Here is a 25,691-nt window from a genome sequence, read left to right as displayed (position 1 = left end):
TGATCTTATTACTGGTTATGGGATTTTTTAAATTAATTTATTCAGTTATTTATTTTTTCTTCTTGGAAAACAGCTTTTTCTCTCCGCGAAGAAGATAAATACTAAATTTATTACATCAGAATGTTTTACTATATAAGAATCAGTTACAAATAAGTAATTTTGTAAAAATGTCCTCATATTTTCCTTATAAGAATAAAACTTTTGACTAATAATGTTTCTAATGCAACAATGAAATATTAAACGAATCCAAATATTCTCAAATAATTTTTTTATTAAACAAACATACAGTTACATTAAAAAAAATTGTGTTTGAACATTGTTTTCAGACACAAGCAAATTTAACTGACAAAGCAGTCTGTACATTTGAGGCACATTTGGTTCAGCCAATCGCGTTTGGAAAAAAAAAATTTTTCATCGCGTACACTAATTCAACTACATTTCTTCATTTTTTGTGCGAAATATGAGTCAAATAAGATGATAAATGTATAACAAAAAATGATATAAAATATAAATATCTGAAGTAAGTATAAATCAGTATAATACATATTTACAAGAAAGATGAGTAATGGTAACATATGAGTAATTAGAGAAACACGAAATTCTGTTCACATAAAAGTACTCAAAAATTTGCTTATTGCTTGTAGTTTCATAAAAACGAAAAGAGAAGAGAAGAAAAAAAAAATGGGTCTCCAGATAAAGGACACATGTTACCAATTTGTCGTTACTGTTTTTTTTTTTGGAGAAATAGGATAAAAAAATAATACATTTTGCCCAAAATTTAAACTTAAATGTTGTTGTTACTATCCAAAATGAGTCTAGAAAAAGGGTATATGTTACACTTGATCTTCATTAACATTCTTCAGTTGCGCGCTTTCTTTGTTTAGTCCTTCCAGCAAAATGTTTCATTTGAAACATGTGCTTTTTTTCCAGGGACCTATTCGATTGTTTTTAGAGTCAAACAAATTTAACTATAGGAGCAGTATATACATATAAGGCACATTTGGTTCAGCCAACCACGTTAAAAAAAAAGTCATAAACTATTACATTTCTTCAATTTTGTGCGAAATGATAATTGTAAAAGAATGATATAAACATCAGTATTTGAAGTATATATAAGTCAGTATAATACAAATTTACAAGGAAGATGAGAAATAGTTTACACATGAGTAAGTAGAAAAACATGAAATTCTATTTACATAAAAGTACTCAGAAATTCGCTAATTGCTTGTAGTTTCATAAAAAAGAAAAGAAAAAAAAAGCAGAAAAAAAAAGACGATGTACTATAAAAACTTTGGTATAACTTGAGTGTGCGAGGGGGAAAAGTGACATGAATCTTCAACTGGTAAGAATCTTCTTCGTAAAGTGTGGCTTTTACTCTTTTCGGGCGAATTGATGCATTTTCGACGTAATGCGTAAAAACGGCACCACACAAATCACTAATTTATCCATTGATTGAGGATAGACCTGGATTCCGGGCTGTGTCTGTCAGTGGAAGATTGCTTTAAAATTCACATTATTTCCACATCAACGACATCAATGAAGTAATTTTCAAAGGATGGACAAACGAAGGATGCAAAAAAGATGTCATACATAAAGAATATTAACTTGATTCCAGAATACGTCTGTTAAAATATTTTTAAAACTTCTTTGTAGATTTCCTTCACTTCACAATGTTATAATACACGTGCACAGTGCATTTTTTGTTGGTTACTACGAATAGTTTATAGTAGTTCTTAAAACTGATACATTTGCAAATATAATCGAAATCCAATTATCCGAATCAATTGTGACCGGACCTCGTTTGGATAATCAAACATTCTGATGATTGGATTTTGTATGAAAGAAGGGTTTGATGCATTTGGTAAAAAAAATCGGTCGTCTGGTTCTCTGATACATAATTGGACTGGCAAAAGTGACGTTCTTCGACGGGAAGTTAACCATTTTGCTGCAGTAGCAGAATAAAATCGCAAATAAATATCAAACAAAGATGAGCCACTGGAATAGATGTTGTTCTAAAAGTTTCTTATAATTATCTTTTATTGATCTGATTTAATGACTAACATCTCTCAGTGAGCAATTAAAACATTTTTGTTTCTAATGTGTTTTGTGTGGACTTCTGATCATTACAAAAAAGAATCAAGCAGAGAAAAAAACAGCTATGTGAAGCTAGTGAGAGTTCAGTATCATCCAATTCATGTGGTGTCAGAGGGAAAGCGTTTTCGTGAGATTAGCAGACAAAGTAAAAAGTAATAATAGGCAAAAAAGGGAGGTGGGGAGGGCTGAAAGAAATATATTTATTTGTATGGTGCAAATGGATTCATTAAAAAATAAAAGAGTGGAGTATGATGTCTTTACGCGTGCAAAATGAAAAACCATTTGATATTTAGGTGAAAAAATCCAATGATGGCAGTGGCGACACGGACGTATCCTTTGTTTTGAGCATGATTGGTGGAAGTGATGCTAGGCGATGTGGATCCACATCAGCAGGTTCCAATCCTACCAAGGTTCCCAATTTCTTTTCTCCCCCAGAACCGTTGCTTCCATTGCCATAGACACTTGGAGGACTAGGAGTTTTACTCAAGCTAGCATTTGAATGCATGTCGGACCTGGTGGTAGTTAAAGATGGCAGAAGGGGATCACCTTGGGAAATCATGCCACCATAGAAGCCTGATGAAGTGGGACATGTGCTCAGATTTGTGTGTGGACTTGTGGAGAATCCCGCGTACGGGGATGTAGCCAATGCATTCTGAAATCCGAAATCATATGGACTGGTTGTGAAGCTTGCCCAACTGGTGTCCATGTTGGTTGACAAAGATGGAAGTGGAGAAGTGTTTGTGAACGTCTTTCCCATGGAAGGTGTGGATACTGCTGTAAAAAGAAGAAAGAAAAATCATTTGAGCGAAAATAATATGGCGCAACTAAATTAATAAGTATTAAAATGCTCATAACTTATTCTTTTACTGTGGAAAAAACAATTTCGGTTAGTTAAGTCAAATTTACAAGACTTGCATGCTATGTTATTAGTAGATTAACCTAATTCTACTATAACTAGTTTACTTCCTTTTATTGTACAGAAATTGGAACAAAATGTCAACCAATACAAAATTATAAGCTCGTAGGCTGCTTGAGAGACGATGAAGGTTGAACATTATTTCATTGGGTTAGGTGTTTAAAATTTAAATTTTTAACAAAGTGAATAACATTTTAGATCCAGTACAATTGCTGATTATAAATTGTTGGGAAAATTTTAACTGAATTAAGGCATAACAGCTTTGTACACAGCTGCGAATTTTAAAAAAATATCATCATAAATTTTAATTTTTATTCAATATACAAGGAATCTTTAATTCAAAAAGCTTTTCAAACTTTAAGAGCAAGTTTCTCGATTTCCTTTTAAACTTAAACGATTTGATGGAATAGCATATTTTCGTTGATCTTTTAACAAAGGTAAAAAAAAATTTAAAACTGATTAAATTTTAAGAGACTTTAGAAATAACATTTCATGTGTTCACAATATGTCCAATATAGTGTTTTCTTATTTAGTTTACCTGTTTGTAAATAATTTGTTTTTCTGGGAGGTTCTCTTTTCCTCCATTTCGCTCTTCGATTTTGGAACCAAACCTAAATTAAAAGATCGCCAATAAGTCACGCATCATAAACAAAAATACATAAACGCACTGCATTATATATAAGCTGAGAAACAAAATAGAAATAAAAAAATCTCTCTCTCCAAGGTGGAAAATGGCTAACTATACGTAAGACAATTTCTTATAATATTGCAAACAATAAAAAGCAGAATAAAAAATTGAAAAATTCAGAACTTTCCTGCTTTTATTTTCATATGTGAAACCTCTTTTAGAGCCATTAAAACATTTAATGAAATGTTATTGTATCGTGATAGCAGGTTTGTCATTTAGTGGGTCAGGGGGTTCAATTTCCCCCCTTCCAAATTTGAGAAATTAATGTATTTACATGTAAGTAGAACTACGTGGATTCTGGTGTTTTTATTTATTTATTTATTTATTTTTTGTCTTTTTGCCCTCCCTCTCCCTTCTCGAAAAAAAATTCAAATGACGTGCCACCGTGTTTGTCAAAACATGCTTTCGGTAAGTTTCCATTTTCGTGTTTATTCTGTTTATGTAAAAATTTATTTTCTAACAATGAAAGAGAAAACAGAGATTGACAACTCAATTAGCTTTTTAAGACTTATGCTTTCTAAATCCTCATAAACTTTATGACATATTAAAAGAAGCTGATTGACAAAACCAGGTAGTCTAGAGTTTTGTAAAATATTATTAGTATAAGCCTCATAGCATCATAGAATTCTATTGTGCTAATGACAGTTAGTGGCACTGTTACGTTCACTTATGAAAATGCAAATATGGCAGCAAATAGCAAACAAAGACGATTAAGTAGAAAAATGCACCTTGTTCTATCTCGTTTAAAACATCGACAACTGGATGATAGCATTAATTAAGAACTCAAAATGTCACGTGATGCATTTAAAACGTATTCTGCCCAATTATTCTGTATGACCATTCTAAACTGATGCACAATTTTGGAACTTACATTAATTGAACATAACAGAGGTGATTTTTTTAAAAAAGTATTTGAACAATGTTTAAAAATCTGGATAAATTAGGATTCCTTTTTTTAACTTGTGTGATAAAAGAGTCCTACGATAATCTTGAGCATGTTTTAAAGACTAAAGTTAACTATTCCCCTGTACACACGTTTCGACTCCTTTTACTTGTTCAGTCTAAGACAGGGCTGTCCAACTGGCGGCCCGGGGGCCGCATGCGGCCCGCCAACACATATTGTGCGGCCCGCCTACTTATTATTCAGTATATTTCATTTTTCGACATTTTATGGTATCAAGAAACTTCCGAGACTACATTCTTGGTCAAGCCGGGGTCTCGAAATTTCCTCTTGATCGTTCTTTTACTCCTTTAATTGTACTGGGAGAAAAAGGTACAGGACAGCTACAGGTCAAGATCAAACAGTCCTACCCTGCACGCTGGTGTTCAAACGAATTCCTAGAAATAGTATTGTCTGGCGTTGGGGGGGGGGGGAGGGAAGACAGGGAGGCAAGAGAGAAACATTACAGATCAGCAAAACCTGCCTGCAATTAGACCCCCTCACTGACACTACGGCCTTATGATTTCGAAAAAGAAATTGAGAGCTTGCTCTCGTCATATTTATGCGAAAGTTCTTTATCGGCGATGAACTTTATCAAGAATCCTCACAGGAGCTACCTCTCCGACAATTCATTGTTAGACCTTCTTCCGCTGGCAACGACAAACATCGATGTTGACATTCCTGCCCTTGTAAAGAAAGCGGATCGACCTCAGTTTTCCCATTAAATAAAAGCAAATCGTTCTATAATCCTTCTGTTTCATTATTTAATAATTAATAATTCAACTATTAATTGTTATTGTGTAAGAGGTTATGGTTCAACTTTTTCAACCTGCAGTCCGCCAGGTGATCAGTGACCGGAATTCTGGCCCGTGGGCTCATCGCAGTTGGACAGCCTTGGTCTAAGACATTGTTCCAAATACATTCGCATCATAACCCACCCAAGAAAACTTTAAAATGGTTATTTTATCCTATTTTTGGGGAAAGTTCTAGAAAAAAATTTCGTGCTCTAATGTTCTGGTAATTTTGCTTTAATGTCCAAAGAATGTAAGTTTGGATAATGACGTCACTACATTCATTCTGATTAGTTAGAATGCAAACCTAGTCCTTACTCTATTCAAAACAAATAAATAAATAAATAAATGCTCAACTATGGTGACCCTTTGAGAAACAAATTTGTGCACAGTAGTAGGTAAAAAGGTTCTCCAAACCATTTCATTGCGATAATAGCTTATGGATTATTGCCACGGAAAAATGTATTGTTTCTTTTCATGGTAAACAAAAGTATGAACGAAATAAAATATGAAATTTTAATGCACAGAGTTTGTAATTTGATTCTTCCTGCATCATTTTGAAGGTAACCCTCGGCTAATATTTCTACAGATCTCATTTCAAAGTGAAATTTTCTCACGTTCATGCGACGAAAACATCATATCTAACATTGTTGCCGTTAATCTTGGATTCAGTTATAAAACGAGCTGATGTGTGCCTCACGTGACTTCCTTTTACTATAAGTTAATGCCAGTTTCCCATTATTGGCAGCTTTAATGTGATTCAATAGTTTACTCTCTAAATATCACCAACTGTGGCCAAATTGAAACCAGATTTAAAAAAAAAAAACATCGCTGAATTTGACGCCAAAACGGCGACAAAACTTGCCGACCAAAAGACTGGCGATATATCGCCAAGTGCCTGCCAAATAATAACACCACTTAAGTTCACATCGAAGTTAACAATGATTTCCCCCCAAAAAGGGGCAAAAGACCCCCGTAGAAATACTTGAATGCAACCAAAAGGGGAGGTGCACAACTAGATCCCACTAGGAGTCTACGTACCAAATTTCAACTTTCTAGGACATACCGTTCTTGAGTTATGCGACATACATACGCACATACATACATACGTACATACAGACGTCACGAGAAAACTCGTTGTAATTAACTCGGAAATAGTCAAAATGGATACTTCGCGTATCTATACGTTCTTCGGCACTTTTCCACGTGTGGTCGAGTCGAAAAAAAAAAAAAAAACCCATCATTCTTTCGGGGGTGAGTAAAATGGAAATTAAGGTCGACTTTTGAGTGAATTTTTTTCGCGAATACAATTTCCTTTTTTGTAAAAAGGAAGTAAAAAGATATTGAACAAGGAGGAACACAAAAAATGGAATCCTTATACCAAATTGGACCAAATCAATTTTGGAAATAACCAAAACATGAGAGTTTAAAGTAAAATTTTTTTAAAACTCCTAGGATTAAAATGTGAGTACGCAATGCTACTTTATACTTGATGAACTTACTTGAACCCTTGATTCACTGAGCGCTAAGCGAAGAGCCAATTCTTCCCTGGCAAACACATCTGGGTAGGGGGCTCGTTGAAAGGCACGTTCAAGTTCTTCTAATTGGTACGCAGTGAAAGTCGTTCTGAAAAGAAAATGTTCATTTTTTTTAAATGTATTTCTTCCCTCTGTTTTTTTTTGTTTTGTTATTATTATTATTATTGTTTTTTTATATATATTTTTTAAAAACTTTTTACAGTAGTATATTGTTCGAATTTTTCATAAAAAATGCATTTCCCGTTTTTTATTTCGCAAACAGAATCGTTGGAAGTCCATGGGGGATTTATATTTCCACTTACTATGTAAATATAAAACATTCTCCACAAAAATATTTTATAGATAGATCTTCACAATATAGATTCCTTTCCTCGTGTGCTCTACAATCAATAAGAGTTTATCAATAAGTGTTTGGGAGGAAAATGTGTACACATGTTGTTGTAATTCTATTGATTTTATTACTACTCTTTTAATTTTGTTACTTATGTTTCATATTTTTAAGATGCATTAAGCCTTCTTTCCTGCTTTTTTTCTTCCTTTGTTTACTTTTACGGGAAAGCAGGCTAAAAAATGGATTTGCATGACCCCATTACTTCTAAAAGTGTGGGGGCAGATACTTCCCCTCCCCCCCTCCCGTACAAGCCGCCTGTGGTATTGATTCGTGATAAAAAAAGAAATAGTAATAGAATTTAAATGCAAAAAAATATTCGTACTCACCGAGTTTTTTTCTTTTTTACAGTTTTCTCTGTAGCGTTGGAACTGGATGGACTGTTTTTATCACTGCTGGATGAAGTTGTTTGTTTCACTGCTTCTGAAACACAAAAAGTAAAAATTTCTTTTATTGGAAAGCATTTCACATTTGCAAATTAACTTTCTATTTGAGTGCAGCTTATTTCGTATTGAACATATTCCTCGCTATGGTCAGAACACAATACTATGTACATGCTGATACTTTCAATGCATTCCGTCGTAAATATCTTTAGAATCATTTATGAAATGATCATAAATTTCGTACAGAAAGATGTGTTTATTAGATGAAAATAATCGGCATCAATTATTAACAAGGGTTCTCTCAACGTTTCAGGTCAATACAAGTAGGGGAATATGTGGCAAAGAAAAAATAGTTAAGATGGCTGAGCTTTTTCAAAATGACCAAATTGGAAATTTGATTTGAAAATTATTGTTAATAAAGAAAGAACAATGAATATAGTGTTCAATATTCATTTATTTAAAATTTTCATTGGAACATCATTTTTAATTTTGCCTGTAAAATTGTGCCTTCAAAAAAATTTTTACTTTTGATTCCATGGAGCAAAGTGAAAATGAAATATTTTTCGAATGAAATATTTTCTGAATGAGTGATGAATAATGGAATTATTACACGGAATGTAAATGAACGAATTGATAAATTAAAACGTAAGTGATTTGATAAAAGGCTGAATAAGTAAATGAAATATTTCACTTTGCCCCATCTACTTTGCCCAGCATGCACTTGACTAACTGTACAAAGCATATAATATACAAATAAACTTTATTTTAAACGAATGACTGCTGCATCGAATATTAGTAGTTCTTAATTAGTATTTCAAATGTTAATAGCAAGAAATTTATCATTTAGTAACACCAAAAACAATATTTGACTTGCAACAAAATATTGAACAATATCAGTATCAATTTTTGAAAATTGCTTGCATTATCATATTATTTGATTTTTTTTTGACTGGAATAGGCTATATGTGTTACTACATAGTTAAAATATTGCTAGAAAGGTTGCGCCAAAAGCAGAATAAATATTTCACCATTTCACTTTGTCCCACATTCCCCTACGTATAGTAAGTACTGCAGAAAAGATAGCCATACTTTTACGCCAATCAGATTTACCTTTATCATTTGACTCTGATAAAACCTTCAAATATTTTATGAGAGTCTTCGTCGAATATAACTTTAAAAAACTTTATTCGATTGCTTATTACATCAGTGTAACATCCTATTCGTTTGAGTATGAACTTGTTCCATGTTGGGTATGGTTGATACCTTTCGAAGACATTTTTCAAGATATTTTTAAACATTTAAAAAACAATAAATAAATAAAAATAAAGTTAACAAAGGTGTTGAAGTCCTTGATTTATAGGAAAACAGTAATAGTTTTTAAATGAAATTTTACTTTTAAGTAAAACATTAGCAACAAAAATAAAAATAATCAAAATGTTAAATGTGTATCCATACCCTGTTTCCCATGTAGTTAAAAGAGATCTTTAAACTGCTCATTTTATGCTTTGATGTAAAGATGATTAATTGGCTATTTCTTCGGGATAATTGTTTAGAACAATATTCACTGAAGTTTTTTTTTTTTTTTTTTTTTTTTTTTTTTGAATTGACTAAATAGAATAAATAGAATTTCGTGAAAAAGGAAAAGTGTACCTTCAAAGTTATTTATTTGAAACAAATTGTTAATTAACTGAAATGTTTTCCGAACTATATGCAGTTTTTTCAACAAATCACATAAATGGGCGTAAATCAAACGTAAGAAGTGTAATTTATTGATAAACAGTCTGTCTTTATCAAAAATAAACTTCTATAAAAATAATTAAATAAATAAAAAAGAGAAACTTGACGACAAAGAGAACTCAAATATATTTCGTCTTTTAAAAATAATAATTGCACTCATTAAGGGTAACTTTAAGCTACACAATTTCTTTACTTTTAAACTGCCCCACTCAATTTTAGTAATGTTATTGTATTTTTAGGTACAAACGAAGAAACACTCCTAAAGTAGTACATAGTCGTTCAAAATTGAAATAATAATTATTATTTAATCCATTTTAAACGAATTATTATCCTGGGTCAAATATATCCAGCTATTTAGGATAACTTAGACCCACGTCAGAAAAATGTGGTGCAATATAAAATATTTTAATAAAAGTAATGCAACTATATAGCAGAAAAATAAAATTTCTAAATGCTCAAAAAAAAAAAAAAAAACCCTCTCCCTTTGTACGTCACAAGATCAACCAATTTCTATCATTTATATTTATAATATTGTCTAAAATATTACAATGTAGGAAAATCTATTTCTGCAACTGCATAACTAGTTTCCATTCAGTAACTTCAGAAGTACAGAAATATGCAATGAGCGGAGTACATTTATTGTTTTTTTTTTTTTTTTTTTTTTCTGTAAAATAAAAGTAGAAAACTTATTTCATAACCTTGCCAGAAGAGTTTACTGCCTTGGGCAGGTAAACCGCAGAGTCTACAAAAATGAGTGTTTGAGCTATTTGAAGAAAAGTGTTTGTGATTACACACAAACAATACAAAATGTTGGAATTGGACGTTTTTTCATGCCTGATTTTCAGTTTAAACAGAATGGCGCATGTTTCTGCAGAAAAAGTTTAAGTAAAATAGGTGACAAAAATGCGAAAAAAAAAGGGGGGGAAAACGAAAATTTTGCAGTTTTGCATCGCGAGGCCTTCTATTTTTTAAAAAATCAAACACGTAGGATACTAAGAAATTTGAAGTAGACCAAAGTTAACTGAGCTATGTGCTCAAAGTAAATGGCTGTACATTAGACACTCGTTTTACGCGGGGGTTACATTCCACGGAAATGCCGCTTAAATCAAAACCGCGTAAATTAGACTTAATGTTAGTGTTAAAATAGGAGTTTTAGGTTCCGTAGATTAAAAAAAAAAAAACTTCATTCTAGTAATGACTAATTGTAAAGTGTAATGTGTGCTTATACCGATTTCCATGCACAACATGCACAAAGAAAACATAAATTATTTTCATGTTCTGTTTATAAAAAGGAGCTGGCTATGATATTCTATTGGCAGAAATTAGGAATTTTTCTCTGTATAGTTCTTTGCAGAGCATTAACGCATCCCTGATCACTTGCGTCTTTTCCATGATAGACTCTTCCGTCATCAACAAATCAGAAAGATCATTTCTATATTGTCAAGGAATGGCTCAAAATTTTCAATGTTTTTGGTTCTGTGTCATCGATGTCGGTATCCGTGTTGCTTTTGTCTTCCTTCGTCAATCCTAAAAGTTCTTCTTCCAGTGAGTTCTGAATTGTGTGAGTTTAATAACTTTACTTCCGGAAAAAGCTCTGGAACCAATTGCATAGAGTGCCTCCAGTGGCCTAAGCTCACTTATTAATACGGCAAAATACAGTTTATTATGTGCAATCTGCAATCCTTAGGAGTTGGAAGGAGGGGAAAACTTTATCTTTTTGCATTGCCGCATCCGCTTATAACCAAAACTCATCCGTGTAAAATCAAGTAAAGGTATCAAATCTTGAACCGCGTATAATCGAATTGGCGAGAAATTCGTCATCCATTATTTGTAAATATACAGGCGAACCAAATGACCTTTTTAACCGATTTCAAAAAGGAGGCGGTTATCAGTTCATACCGTATGTATGTTTTTTTTTTTTTTGTTTGTCCACTCATAGCGTCTCACCTAGTGAACCGATTTTGATGATTCTTTTTTTAATGGATAGAGGATGGCTCAACTTAGGTCCCATTAACTTTGTTTGATCATATTTGTTCTTTAAAAAAAAGTTATGGGCAAAAAACAGTAAATTTTATGCAATTTCCCTATTAAATGATTAAAATGATACTGTAGCGAAGTTCGCTCTTTTCATCCGTGGATAACGGTGGCTCAGTGGTAGAATTCTCGCCTCCCACACGAGCGACCCGGGTTCAAATCCCGACTAGGACAAAGTGAATTTTACTAAAATTTCGTTTGAGACTAACTCGAGTTGAGACTAACGAGTATTCGCTTCATTTGGCTTTCACATTGTCTTCGCTATCTTCATCTACGCGACAATATGAAACTCATTGTTATAAAAGTTTGCTGCCATATAACAGTAACATTAATAGTAATTGTAATGATAATTTTGAATAAAGGCTTTTCTAAAGCAATACAGTGACATAGAGTCGAACTTCTTACTAGGTAACTTTTTACTTTTACTGAAATATCTACATTTACACTAAAAAGAATGAAATAAAAAAATTTTGAAAAAAAAAAAAAAAAAAATAGAACCGACTTCAAAATTGCTCTAAAAAGTGAAAAATAATTTTATTCTTTAAACACCATCGATAATATTTTTAAACATAATTTTTGAAGTTGGCTCAAAAACAAAAAGTAAAATCCATTGTAACCATGCTTCGTTCATATTTTTATCAAAAAATCATCCAAAATTAGGAATGAAACATTTATATCGTTACTCAAATATGCTGTCATCAATGCGTAATGCATGTGGTAGTGAAGAAACTGGACCTGGTTAAATTTATACTTGTAGTTGAGTTATGACTGTGAATGATTTTATCGATCGTTTTTGCGCCAACTTCAAAAATTATGTTCAAAAGTATTATCGATGGTGTTTAAAGAATAAAATTATTTTTCACTTTTTAGAGCAATTTTGAAGTCGGTTCTACTTTTTTTTCAAAATTTTTTTATAATTTTCAACTACGGACAATGCCGTGCGGGTACCACTAGTACTGTAATAAAACTAGTCAAAACACTAATTTCTCACCTGTCGCATCTTTAGTCGCAGAGGCCAATTCGGCGAAGCCGTCTCGCAGTCTGGCTGTGGTGTACTGTTGCTGCTGTTGCTGATGCTGCGCCAACCCCGCCATGCTGACTCCGCCGCAGAGGAGGCCGCCGCCGCTCGTCACGACGCCGGGGAAAGGTTGGTGCGGCGGCGAGTACCCGAGAGCCGCCGAAACCGCCGCGATTGCCTCGTGCTGCGGGCATCCCAGCTCCTGCTGAAGACCCAACATCACCTGGATGCTGTGGAAATTGCCTCGGTTCGACTCCGGTTGCTTTGGGGGGTTGCTGTTCTGCATGGCTGTCGAATGACAATAACAAATGTTATACACAAAAAATGCATCGACCCTTAAAAATAACACTTTCAGCTATTAGGTAGGTTAGATCGGGGCACGTTTACGCGGATTTTGTTCTATGATTTTCCTATTTTTTATATTTTAACTTTGGAAATTTTAGACATTGCGGTTTTATGAAGCAGTTAATGGAGTCAAAATTGGTATATTTAGTTGTAGTTCAGTTTGTGTTTTTAATCCGTTAAAAAATTATTTTTGAATCCAAGTCGGTTGCTTTAACTTGCTCCGGACACAGGGCACGTTTACGCATATTTATTATACCACCTAACGTGGTTCTGTTAGTGTATTGAACATAATGTCTTACCATCGTTAAAATAAAGCAAATTTATTACAGACTGAATAGTTTATAAAGTAAAAGCTGAACGGGCATGAAGACAACACAAAATGATTGTAAGCTATAAGATACGAATGTGTAGCTAAATTAAAAATTAAATGGTAATTTTCAAAGCTAAATAGCCGGAAAATACTAAAAAGGTTTGAGACAGTTCGGAGCGAAAAAGGTGTCAGGGGCACGTTTAAGTAAGACACAGTAAGAACGTGCGGAAAGCAGGGTCGCGCCAAGTCTGATCGTCGCCGTCGTGAAGATGTCTTGTGAGCGCCTCTATGCTCTGGCGTTCTGGGAAAAGATAGTTAACACTTGGAGAAAGGTTTTGAAGACAAATATAAAATGAAAAAAGAAAAAGAGATACACTTGTCATTTAACTTATACAAAAAATAATGTGTGAATATTAATTTTGGAAAATGGCGTACACTTTTGCTTTATATCTGGAAATTATTTTGAGTTCAGCAGCTCCTCTGATATACTAATAATGCGTTTTGGAAAAGGAAAATATTTTAAATATCGAAGTTAACGCCAGTTTGAATATCTATCTAATTTCTAAGTGATATATAATTAATAAAACTTTTACGCCTGTCAAAACATGACAACAAGAGCAGTGGTGCAACTAGAAAATTGTTTTAGGGGGCACATTGAAAAAACATTCTCTTTTAAACAGAGGGGTCCAGGGGTTCACCCCGGAAATTTTTTGAATATTGAGTTTTGAAAACGCAATTTTTAAACGGTCTTTAGTGGTGTTATGAGGGGAAAAGGTATAAGGGGCTCCGCGGAAACTTGAAGAAGTTAAAGCCTTAAAACGCGATTACAGGTCATATTTATTGAGATTAGAACAAGGGATGGAGCTCTGGGATTCCATTCGATGTTTTTCTTTTCTTTCTTCTTTTTGAAAAATATATAGAAATCAATTCCTCCTTTCTCCTTCAATTTTTCGAAACCGAACTTCCAAAAACGCAATTGTAGACAACATTGAAGATTTTTACAGGAAAGGTATTCTGAAGTTCCCCCGTGGAACATTTTTCAAAATTTAAGTCCTAAAAACTTAGCACTATTCTATGATATTAAGGTTCAGAGGCTATTCCACTTAAATTTTTCGTAAGTAATGTTTAAAAAACCTATGTTCTGATGATATTAAAGGAAAGCAGTTCGGAGGTTTTAGTCCGAATATTTTCTGAAATTGAAATCTTAAAAACGCGGTTGTAAGGCCATATTTGGCAACATAAGGGTCGGCAATCTTTCGAAATTGAAGCTCCAAAAATACAACTTTCGCTTATTTTTGAACACAGCTCAGTGTTGCTTGGTATTCGGGGACTTTCCCTGAAAATTTTGCTATATTGAAGAACTGGAAATGAAATTTGAGATACTCCGTAATGCTTTTGGAGGGAGGAGAGGGGAAGATTGGGAGGAGTAGCGTTTTAAAACTTTCTTTTTTTCAGACAAACTAGAAAAAAGAAAAATAATAAAGAAAAAAAGAAAAGAAATAGGTCTGAGGGGCATAAGTAGCTGACCAATTAGCTGTAACCATTGAAAACTTTTAATTCAAAGATTTCTGTTTAGAAAAAATAAAGATTTTCCCCGAAACATCATTATTTTTTCCTATTAAAATCACTGTTTTAAAAAGACACGTTTTTTATCCTCTTCAATAATAAAGAATATTTTTGAAAAAGATTCAACTTAGCATTCTGGATGGGAGAGGGAGCGGGGTAGGGCAACCAGAGGGGTACCCTGTTGAACCCCCTCCCTCTGGTTGCGCCACGGAACAGGAGGGTACTGATTATATTTCTAAATTGAAGGATAATATTGAAAAGGATATTCCGCTTTAAAATATAAAACTGAAAATTGCCAGTAAAACGAAAACTTCTAAATTATGGAATCGTTAAAAAATTATTTAATTTTTTATCAGAAATTAACATTGTTTAAAGCTCTTTCTTTAACTTAAAGCACAAGAAGAAAAAGGGGATGGGGGAATAGAGTAATTATGGTCAAGTCGATACTTTTCGGGAATAAAAAAATAACCTAAATTTATTGTTAACAATATATGTGTATTATACACAAGTATATTATATACAAATGTGCTCACCGTATTTTTTTATGTATGATAACATAAAAAAAATACGATACAGTGAAATTACAACGAACAATAGTTAAAAATCACAAAAAAACATACTGCACAAATTATAATACAACATATTCATAGTAAGAAGCAACACGGGGAATGGCAAATTTCTTGCGCTTCGTTTGCTCAACCTCGTGAGATTATAGACATACCGAAATAGCATTCACGCATCATAGCATAGCTCAAAATATGAAGAAAAATGCACAAAAGCATGCATTAATTATAGCATCATGTATTTTCACTGTAAACGATTGCGCTTTTGAATAGCACTTTAGGCACAACATGAGAGCAGTATAATTTCACTGCCACAATAAGATATAATGAAAAGTACAATTTTATTTTTCTAGTTGGAGGTCCCCCCCCCCCTTTGGAGCATTTCTGATTGGTAGAGCTCGGAGCCTTTTTGATTCTGGCGCTGTCGTGCGGCGTACGACCTTGCACATAGAGACGGCGCGGCCCTGGCGGAAAGGCGCTCCGACTTCAACGCGTAAACTTGCCCCGTCGTCAAGTTAGGATTTATTTTTAACGTACAAAAGAATTTAATAACATTTTATTCCATACAAATACAATTCTCAACAAGAAGTTCTGTCTAGAACTAGATGAGCCAACTTTCCCGTATACCCATACTACTTTCTAGTACCTGATCAATATTCTCAAAAATAGCTAAAATCGCAAATGTTTTCAAACATATTTTAAAAATACTTTAAGCTGATTTCTAGGAATAAAATAACCCAACTCATCTAAAAAAAAATTATGCGTAAAAAAAAAAAAAAAAAAAAAGCAGCAACTTTTAAACAAAGCAGCTAATACACTTTTTTCCATTTAAAAAAAATCTTTAACAGCTTTCAAAACGAGAAAATAATAATTAAAATTAATCAGCTCATTAAAATAAATACATCATATCAAAAAAAAAAAAAAATCGTTTCTTTTCCCCTGTTGCCAAAAAACATTTTTTTAAATGAATTAATGCACTTACCAAAAAAAAAAAAAAAACAATAAAATGTCAACTTAAAGAAATAATTTTCTTTGTCAAAAAAAAAAAAAAAAAAAAAATCGTCTGCACATATCTTTATGTAGAAACATAAATGACTTCGAGTTTATTCGCCAAAAACTGAGTACCTAAATTGAAACTTTAGCATAAAAATAAAAACAAGTCATATCAACAATAATTATTTCACAGTTAAAACCATAGTTGCGGAGTCGGAGTCAATCTCATTTTGAGATAAAGGAGTCGGAGTAGAATATTTAAGAATCGGAGTCAGTCATTTGTCCACCGTGTATAAATTTTTGCCAAAACTACGAAGTCAGAGTCAAAGTCGGGGAGTCGGAGTCCGATTAATTTTCTGGCACAGGAGTCGGAGTCGGAGTCAAGTGCCCCTAAATTCTCGGAGTCGAAGTCTGGAGTTTGACGTCAAGAGTTATTTTCAACAAAACTTGTTTGAAGTAAATCCGCCTTCAAGTAGGGAATCTTCATTGACTTTCAGTTTCCCCGTAGGCACTATTGTTAAGGGATTTGAATTGTTCAAAATTAAACGGAAAATTGTTCAGATCAAAAAGATATTTTATATACAAGTTTTTCATCAAAAACTTTTTCCGACAAAGCTTGTTTGAAGCAAATTCGCCTCACAGTTCGGAATTGCTTTGAATTTCCCCGTAGGCGCTAATGTTAAGTTTTTTTGAACTGTTCAAAATTGAACAAAAAATAGTTCAAATCAGAAAGTGAAATATGGGAATGAGGTGTCCTCGCCAAGATCTTTCGAACAAAAAAAGTTTGTTCGAATCGGACTATTCATTCAAAAGTTATTAGGGGGGGACAGACAGACAGACAGACCGACAGACAGACAGACCGACAGACAGACCGACAGACAGACAGACCGACAGACATTTTTCCCCATCTCAATACCCTACTTTCCAATTTTTAATTTTTCAATATTTATTTAATTATTTTATTTATTTTTGACTTTTTTTTTGTTTTTCACGATATTTTTAAGATGCATTAAGCCTTCTTTCATGCTTTTTTCTTCTTTTTCTGACTTTTACTGGGAAAGTAGGCTAAAAAAGGGATAAAATTCTGCTAATTTTCATATATTTGTTCTTTCTTAACTAAGTATTATTTATTCACGATAAGCTTTAAAACGTTCAACACAAAATTTACTCAACTTGGTAGGAAAAAGACTATTCTTTCTGCATGTTAGACCGAAGCCCGACTTATGCTCAAAAACTTTTGAGAATATTTGCTAGGGAGCAGACTTAATCTGTTATGAGTGTTTGCTCTCCAGTTATAGACACTGTGTAAACGTACCTCATGCGTAAACGTGCCCCGGTCTACCCTTAGAAGTACAAGCGAGAGCAGCTGCTCCTCTCCCTCTTCCTTTAAAAATTTAAAATATTTAAAGTAAAACCAAGCCAATAATAATGCTAAGAAGAAGCAAATCCAAAAGCTTGATTAATTGACCTTTGCTTCACTTTACAACTTAAGTGATTAGTTCGGCTCATGAGTTATGCTTGTCCTGTTAACTGTTGCATTTTTCACAAAATTTTTATGCTTTTTCAAATGGAACTTCAAAGATCGCTGTCCGAAATAAGAAAGACCAAAATTTCAGTTTATGCTCTAAATTCCACAACATTGAACAAGATGAATAGTATATCTTTAAAGGAAGAGGGTGAAAATTTATTATTTGGTAGTAACAATTGAAATCGCTTAAGAATCTTAGCAACCTGGAAACCAACAGAAGGAAATAATCCAAATTATTAGCCCTGAAATTTCTCTTGAGCTTTGGCTTTTTTTTTTTTAAGTTTTTTTAATATAAATTCAGTCTATTAAAATCTGTGGATAGTCTCTATATTAATAGCCACAGCTCTTAAGATAGTTAAGTATTTTATATTAGGAAACGCAGGTTTGACCAAATTTTAAATGCACAATAAACAAGTGTGTTGAAAGAGGAATACTTTTGATTAGGTGAATTTGACGGTATAATCTATGCGGAAGTAAAAAAACAACAAAACGTTTGCGATAAACTTTAGTTTCAAAGAACTCAAGACAATTTACCACCGCATGTAGATTATTGTCTCAATCGCACCTAATCAAAAGTATTCCACTTTCAACACGCTTGTGTAGCGTGCCATTCATATTATTTCTTTACTTGTATTTCCTAATACGAAACTTAACTACCTGTGTTATACAGCTGTGGCTAATGAGAAAGACTATTCAACGATTTCTGTACACTCCATTTGTAAAAAAAATATTTCCAAAAAATCTCAAAAGAATATTCTTAGCAGAACTTTCAACGCAAGGAATTTTATTGTTTTACCATTCTATTTTTATTTTTATTTTCTAGTTGCTAAGAATCTTTTGGGGGAAAATTAGTGAAAACGTTTTTTACATATTCAAAAGGAATAATGGGTTTAGATTTCATGCTTTTTTTTTTTTTTTTGATATCAACTGTGCTTCATGCCAGTTTTAATAATTTTTATAAAACAAAATAAATTGGCAAAATTCTGGAAAGTTGATGTACGTTAACTTTAGAATTACCTTTAGTCTAAGAATTAAAATATTTTTCAGAAATTTTCAAAACATCATTCAATAACCAATGCGAATTCATCACTATTCTAACGGCCATGTCAACGTGGATAGATCACGCCTGTTGCTGGTTACTGTATAAAAATTGCGATTTTGGAAAAAATATCCAAAGAGGTATATTTTTTCCAAATTTATATTTTATATTTTATTATAAATTTAAATTTTTGCTCTTTTCTAGATATTGACAGGAAAATTTACACTTTGTTTTGCGCCTGATTGCTGGACATGCGTCAGTTGATCCAACTTTTATTTTTGAGCTAGACCGTGCAACGCTGAGCAGCTAGTATAATATAAAAATAGCTTGGAGGGGGGGGGGGGTATTTCATTGTTCTTCTGTATTTAGAAGTTTTACAATTACTTTTCACATCATCCTATTTTGAAATTTTCACACATTATACATAACATTAGCAAGTATATAGAAATATAGTTTGCTCAGATTTTTGAAAAATATACTTTTCAGAATCTTCATCATCAAACAATGCTTTTCTTGTCCTTAAAATATTTAAGGTAACATAACCTTGCCTAGTGACATATCTCAATGTACTCTAGTAAGAGCTTTGAAATGCTAACAGTAAAACACTTCATATAGCAGAGTCTCCCAAACTTTTCTCATTCGCGGCACCTTTTGAAGAATTAGAATTTTTCTCACGGTACCCTAATTTCTTATAGTGCCTAGTATACTTATTGACCTTATGGATATCGGCACCCCCCCCCCCTTTCCCCGCGGCACACATACGAAGCCCGTGCTCTTTAGCTCTGAAAGGCGCTGAGAAAAATAATTTTTGGAAATACTGGAACTTTTCTTTTTTTGCCAATGCCACTTTTCAAGCATTTTAAAGGGCGTTAGACAAAAAAAAAAAAAAAAGGGTTAAAATATCTAAAAAAAATTGTTTTGCTATCAATTACATGGGCAGATTCAAACCGAAAAATTTTATTAGAATTACTTGATATGAATCTGAAAAACGTACTTCTTTCGTTTATTTGACGTAGAGAGACCTCGGTTCGAAATTAAAATACTTTTCTTAGAAGGATGGTTCAAAAAAATCGATTTTTTTTTTTGGTATCTTCGGTTAGGGGAGAAAAATCTAAGTTGTCATCTTCAGATCGGGCATAAGGCTGCAAATTTGAAAAAATAAGCTAAAAATTGAATTTTCAAAAAGTAATAAAATTAGATTTTTTTAATATTTTTATAAGGCAATAGCCATAAATTGTCAGTATATGGCGTAGTTTGAACCTTTAAAAATATTTTATAGCTATTTCATCTTTCGTTTGCGCATACGTCTTAAATTGGGCTAAAATCTCCTGAAAGTTGAAGCCCAATTTAAGGCGTATGCGTGAACAAAAGATCTTATGTAAAAACTATGAAATATTTTTTGGGTTCAAACTATGCTTTTTACTGACAATTTATGGCTGTTGTATTATGAAAAAATGTTTTAAAAAAATATTATTTTCTGAAAATTTCAATTTTTTACATATTTTTTAAATTTTTAGCCTCATTCGCGAACTGAAGATGTCAACAAAGAATTTTTTTTCTAATTTTTTCTCAATTGAGGATACCAAACTACAACTTTTGAGAGGTAACGCGATTCTGAAATAAAAAATCGATTTTTTTCGAACCTCCCTACTATTCAGGCGTGATTTCACAATAATCGAAGTAGCAGAAGCAAAGTTGTCTGCATAGTGTAAAAAACTAGTAAAAATGACGACTGGCGTTAAGTCGTGGTCGTCAAACTAAAAGTTTCAGTTTCAAAATACTATCAAACGATCGCTTTATTCAAACCCTGGAAATGATCAATTAATTTGAAATAATTTTTACATTTGCAAACAATGAAAAGATTACAGGAAATTTCGTTAATCAATAGGTTAAATCGTTAATCATTCTGCATGCCATGATTTAAGCAAGGGCCCATTTAGCTCAGGCCCAAAGGTCCTCAAGGTTTAGGGCTCACAATTCTTTTTTAAGTTTCATTATTTGCTACAGAATTTGTTATTATTAGATTTTAAATTTTAAATATTAAAAGTTTAATGTTTGTAAAAACTAACAAAAAAAAAAAAAAAAAAAAAAAGAAAAGAAAAAATTTCTAGTTGCATCATAATGCATGCTACTATAAAACTTAATGCAAAAATGCATTTAGTGTAAGAAAATTAATTTTATAAATATCGGGGGTAAACAAAGGGGAAAATGAATCAATAAACGTTAGTTTAAAAGCATTTGGAACATAACTACCGAAAATTTCATATTGACTGAATTCAAAAATTGTACAAGTTGACATTTCTATCCAAGATAAATGGAATTACTTTCTCGTAATGATTGATTGATACAACATATTGGCATTCTGATTACTATAAAATTAAATGGAAAAAAGAGGGAATTTTAAGTGAACAGAAAAACAAATACGTGATTAAAATTGTACTGTTCAACAAGCTATTTCAGAAAATGTTTTTAGATATCTTCTAACAAAAAAATTTCAATACGTTATTTTTTTCGTAACGTATTTTTTTATAATTAAAAAAATAGAATTTGTACCCGGAGGATATTAAGATGATTCTCGTGGGCCGGAGGACATATACACGTTAAATGTACTTTTTGTTTTTTCTGGATAGCATGGAAAATTGCGAGAAATGAAAAATAATTTCAAGTTAAGAATTATTGTTGTCATCATCACTACTTATTTATTAACACAAAGGTCCAACTGCATTTAGTATTTGACTTCAGAATTATAATTGGTGTATAGAGGATTGGTTATTTTGGAAAGTTACAGACGGGGAAGGGGAGGGGGGGGGGAGTTTTCTATTTGTAAAACTGAACGTAATAGAGGGCCACATTGATCAGCCCTGCGGACCGTAGGTTGGGCACCGTCAGGTGTGCACAGAAATTTCAGGGCCTCCTTCACAAATGAGTTTTACGGGCCCCGCTCCATATTAATACTTACATCTGTTTTATCCCTCATTTTAAAAATCCCAGGCTCGGGCCAACAAGTCCCCCCCCCTTCAAATTAATTAAATTATAGTAAAAGGAAGTCATGTGATGCATACATCAGCTCGTTTAGTTTTCGTTAATTTTATACGTTATTTTCTAACAAAAAAATTCAATAAGTAAATACAAATTCTATTTTTTTTTTTTTTTTTTTTTTTTAGTGTAATGCATTTTTGAATTTATATGCTAAAGATATCTCCCTGAAACCACAGCAAATCTATTTTCCTCGTAAACATACCTAATGCTTTAAAGAAAAAAAAGGCACTACCGATGTCTGAAAGTTTTAAAGGAATAGAAAAGAAAAAATAAACTTCTAGTTTAAAAGTTAGAGAAACACGGGACCTTTTTTCTCTTCTTGTTCCTTCAAAAAAATTTTAACATTCACATTGACTATCGTGTGGATATAAATATCGAGGTACAAATGCCCCTCAAAATTTTTTGTTGCAATTACGTAGATGAATACAGCCGTTATTTTTGAGTTCCAGCCTCAAAATTCAATGAAAGAAGTCCGTTGCTAAAACAAATGCTCCGTAAGTGGTCACTTATATTCAAAAACGTGGCATGTGATTGACGGAATATTTTACCAAGCTCTTATTGTGATAAATGGAAAGTGTCTGGCTCACCGAGCACAAAATCTCACTAAGATATCAAATTCCAAGAAAAGTTGAGACGCCAGCGTGCGTCATTCACATAAAACTCTTTTTCCAGACGTTCATTGAACAGTTAATTAAATATCCTGACCCAACGCGTCAGTACCAATATTCATTCATTGATACTGGCAACATCCTATGATTAAACCTAAACTGCCACGATTGGCTAAATTAAATAATTTCAACCCGTCTAATAAAGACCAATAAAGCCCGAATTAGAACAAATACATATATGAAACAATCAGCATTATTTGGTACTTACTTCCTGAGAAAAGGAGCGCAGATCAATTCTCGCCAATTTCCACCAATATTTATCTATTGATTCCGAAGCCCTTAACGGTGCTGATTTTTATGAAAGAAGTCGCAATTTAAGTCGCACGAATTTTGCTCGATTATCGGGACAACTGAATTAGATATAGTGGAACTATGGAAACAGGAAACGCCCACTCAGGCGGAAGTCGGCCAATGAGCCGGGGACTCCCGAAGCGCGGGTTGCACTGATTTGTGCAGAGGTAGGGCTTTCTGATTGGTGGAATAGTTTATTCCGCGCTCCTCTCTCATCTTTATGATCGTTTCATATCTTTTTTTTTCTTCTGTGTAAAACGGACATAAAGGATGAGATGGAATAAATAACATTTCTTTCCGGAGAGTGCATGCATATGTGTTTAAAATCTACACTTCCCAAATAAAGGGCCGCCGAGAGCCATGGAGATGTCAGTTTAGCCGTCGAGCCTCCCTCACCCCCCATAAAACTTGCCAAATCAAAACAGCTCCGACTTCGAGCCGGACCCCCGCAAGAGACGGACCCCTGGTTACCGACTAAGCTGAAATGACCTCTCGTCGGCCCTGTCCACATGTAAGCTTTTGTGAGTGAGTTTGGATAAGGGCGACCACGACCTAGGGGTGCTACCCACCTTGGGGGGGGGGGGGGATCATGACGCAGACTGCTTCACTGAAATTTTTGGAAGGGGTTGTTTTGAAGGGTATTTTTTTTGGGGGGGGGGGCTTTTGCTTGGGGAGGGTTCTTCGTGATACTTAGGGTGTCCGCCTTTGCTCTTGGGGAGGGGCACCTCTTCCACGACCTCGCAAAAAACTCCCCGAAAATTTAAGTTCGGGGCACCCTTGAGTATGGCCTAAGAGAAGTCACTATGAAATTTCTCTCTTCTGTATTAATTTCTATTTCTTTCCTTGAACTATTAAAAAAGATGTGAAAAATCAACTCTTTAAATAATGCAGTAGGCTCTGGCTTTGGGAGTGCAGGTCCTTTTACCTGGTATCATTTAATGAGAACTCTTTAAGAAATATAGTAAAATCTCGCTACATCGCGCTTGTCGGTAGAAAATAAAAAAGGGCGAAATATCCGAAAACTCGATGAAACGAAGCAATTAAAAACAACTATTCAATTAACGTACCAATCAAGTGTGCACCTACCAAAGGATTGGTACACAGTGGCGCCGCGCGCCTGGCGGTTGACATCCAAAATTAAATTGCAAGTTTTTGAAAAACGTGAAGCTAAAATACATTTTAAGACTACAAATTTGAAAATTTTTCCGGGGGGGGGGGGTGACAATACAAATTACCGCCCCAGGCTTCATTCATGCTAGATACGCAAATATATTAAAACAATTTTTTTAATTTAAAGGAAATTGTCTAACCGATTTTCCTCTCAAAATAGAAAAAAAATGTGTTTACAATTTCTATCCTTTGATGGGAAAATACGAATCGAAAGTTGGAGATTAAAATACAATGCATTTGAATGTTTGGGAAACACACCAGTTTTGCTCCTTGCTTAAAAAAAGAGAAAAAAATAAACTTTTTCTGAGCAACATAACATTTTTTTACCTGCGATCTTTGACATAAAGAAACTTTATATATCTATTTTTTTAAACAGAATTTTCGGGAGATAAAGGAGAAGCACAGAAAATAAATAAATAAAAAAAAATAACTAAATAAAATTTTAAAAAATCTCGTATTTGTTACTGAAAAATTAAACTTCTTGCAATCAAGCATTGAAGTCAAGTAGTAACTCTGTGTCTCTAAAAGTTAGTAATTTCATCCTAAATTATTTCTTATAGACTGTCCATGCTCCATTTTATAATTTTGCATCATTTTGCTACGAACTAATTAATTTATCAATTAAAACAAATCAGGTTACTAACTTTGAAAAAAAAAAAAGAGTATGAAAATGACCTATGACAAAGTACCCCGAACGCAAAGAAAATTTTTCAAAAAAAAAAATCTTATCCAACAAAAATCATTAAAATCTATGTACTCTCGAAACATGAGATTTTCTCTCACTAAGCAAATTATATTATTCGAGAAATGTAAAGTTACATGGGCACTATTAAATCACGTTCTGTGTCTCTAACAGAACTAATAAAAAATATATTTTGCTTACCTTATTTTACAATTCGTTAACTTGGTTTCCATACTCTTCTGGTAGGTGCATTTCTCCCGTACCAACAATATCCTGTTTCTCATTGAACTAGCAGGTGTCTGCAATGCTTGACGTCAAAGATTTCTTTCATCACGAAAAATACCTTGACGTCAAACGTCGTGAAACGTACAGAAAGAACTCATTGATAGCTTTGCATTTCGCTTGAAGAATTTACAAGTCCATCATTTAACTTTTTCCAGCCATCAGCGATGTTCTCGACAAATATAAGTGCATGAAAATGTCACAAGGAGTGTAGAAGCTGTTTCTGGCGCAGTACATGGAAATGTGGATTTATTTCTCGGAAATGGCATTAAAAAATTGCGTACTGACGGGAAAAAAGGAGCGGAGAGGATAGTATATTTTAAAAGAGTCGGAAATAGACACGTTTAGTGTGACGTCAGGGGTTGCCAGAAACACGGGGAAGTTTCCAATCATGCCGTTGCTATGCGCGTTGCTAAGGAAGAAACAACATAGGATCTCCGTACGAATAGGGTTAGAGCGATGTTTAATTGATGGTTTCTTGCCAATTAAATGCTTTAAATAATTTTTTTCGTGGTTTCAAGTTACATATAAGCCGCCCATAGACATCATTTGACTAGCATCGATAGTTTTTACATGTGAAACGGGTTAAAATTCGGAAAAACATAAACTTATGTGGAATACAAGTGTTTTTTCTAGAGTTATGCACTCTTCTTATTGTTTTTTTTTTCTTTGGGGGGACGGGGGCAGG

The 25,691-nt window shown here is 33.3% G+C and overlaps 1 protein-coding gene across 1 annotated transcript; it reads right to left on the bottom strand.

Annotated features, from left to right (window-relative positions):
* Positions 1-315: 315 nt before the first annotated feature.
* Positions 316-22,922, bottom strand: LOC129222347 (retinal homeobox protein Rax-like). Its single transcript, XM_054856846.1, has 6 exons — positions 22,787-22,922; positions 12,501-12,815; positions 7,685-7,778; positions 6,932-7,055; positions 3,549-3,621; positions 316-2,868 (listed from the first exon to the last, which is right to left on the bottom strand). The coding sequence occupies exons 2-6, from the start codon at positions 12,811-12,813 to the stop codon at positions 2,384-2,386; spliced, it is 1,089 nt and encodes a 362-aa protein (XP_054712821.1). The 5' UTR covers positions 12,814-12,815; positions 22,787-22,922; the 3' UTR covers positions 316-2,383.
* Positions 22,923-25,691: the final 2,769 nt, after the last annotated feature.

This window comes from Uloborus diversus, chromosome 1 (genome assembly GCF_026930045.1).
Source record: "Uloborus diversus isolate 005 chromosome 1, Udiv.v.3.1, whole genome shotgun sequence".
NCBI lineage: Eukaryota > Metazoa > Arthropoda > Arachnida > Araneae > Uloboridae > Uloborus > Uloborus diversus.
Note: the sequence above shows the minus strand (reverse complement) of the source record. Positions and strands in the feature narration are given on the sequence as shown.

What these genes read in the sequence shown, in the direction of transcription:
- LOC129222347 (XM_054856846.1), bottom strand. Translation starts at nt 12,813, where the DNA reads ATGCAGAACAGCAACCCCCCAAAGCAACCGGAGTCGAACCGAGGCAAT. An exon ending in GTAAAAAAGAAAAAAACTCG is followed by an intron (nt 7,056 to 7,684) that starts GTGAGTACGAAT and finishes TTTTCTTTTCAG; the next exon opens with AACGACTTTCACTGCGTACC. An exon ending in AACAAATTATTTACAAACAG is followed by an intron (nt 2,869 to 3,548) that starts GTAAACTAAATA and finishes TTCTTTTTACAG; the next exon opens with CAGTATCCACACCTTCCATG.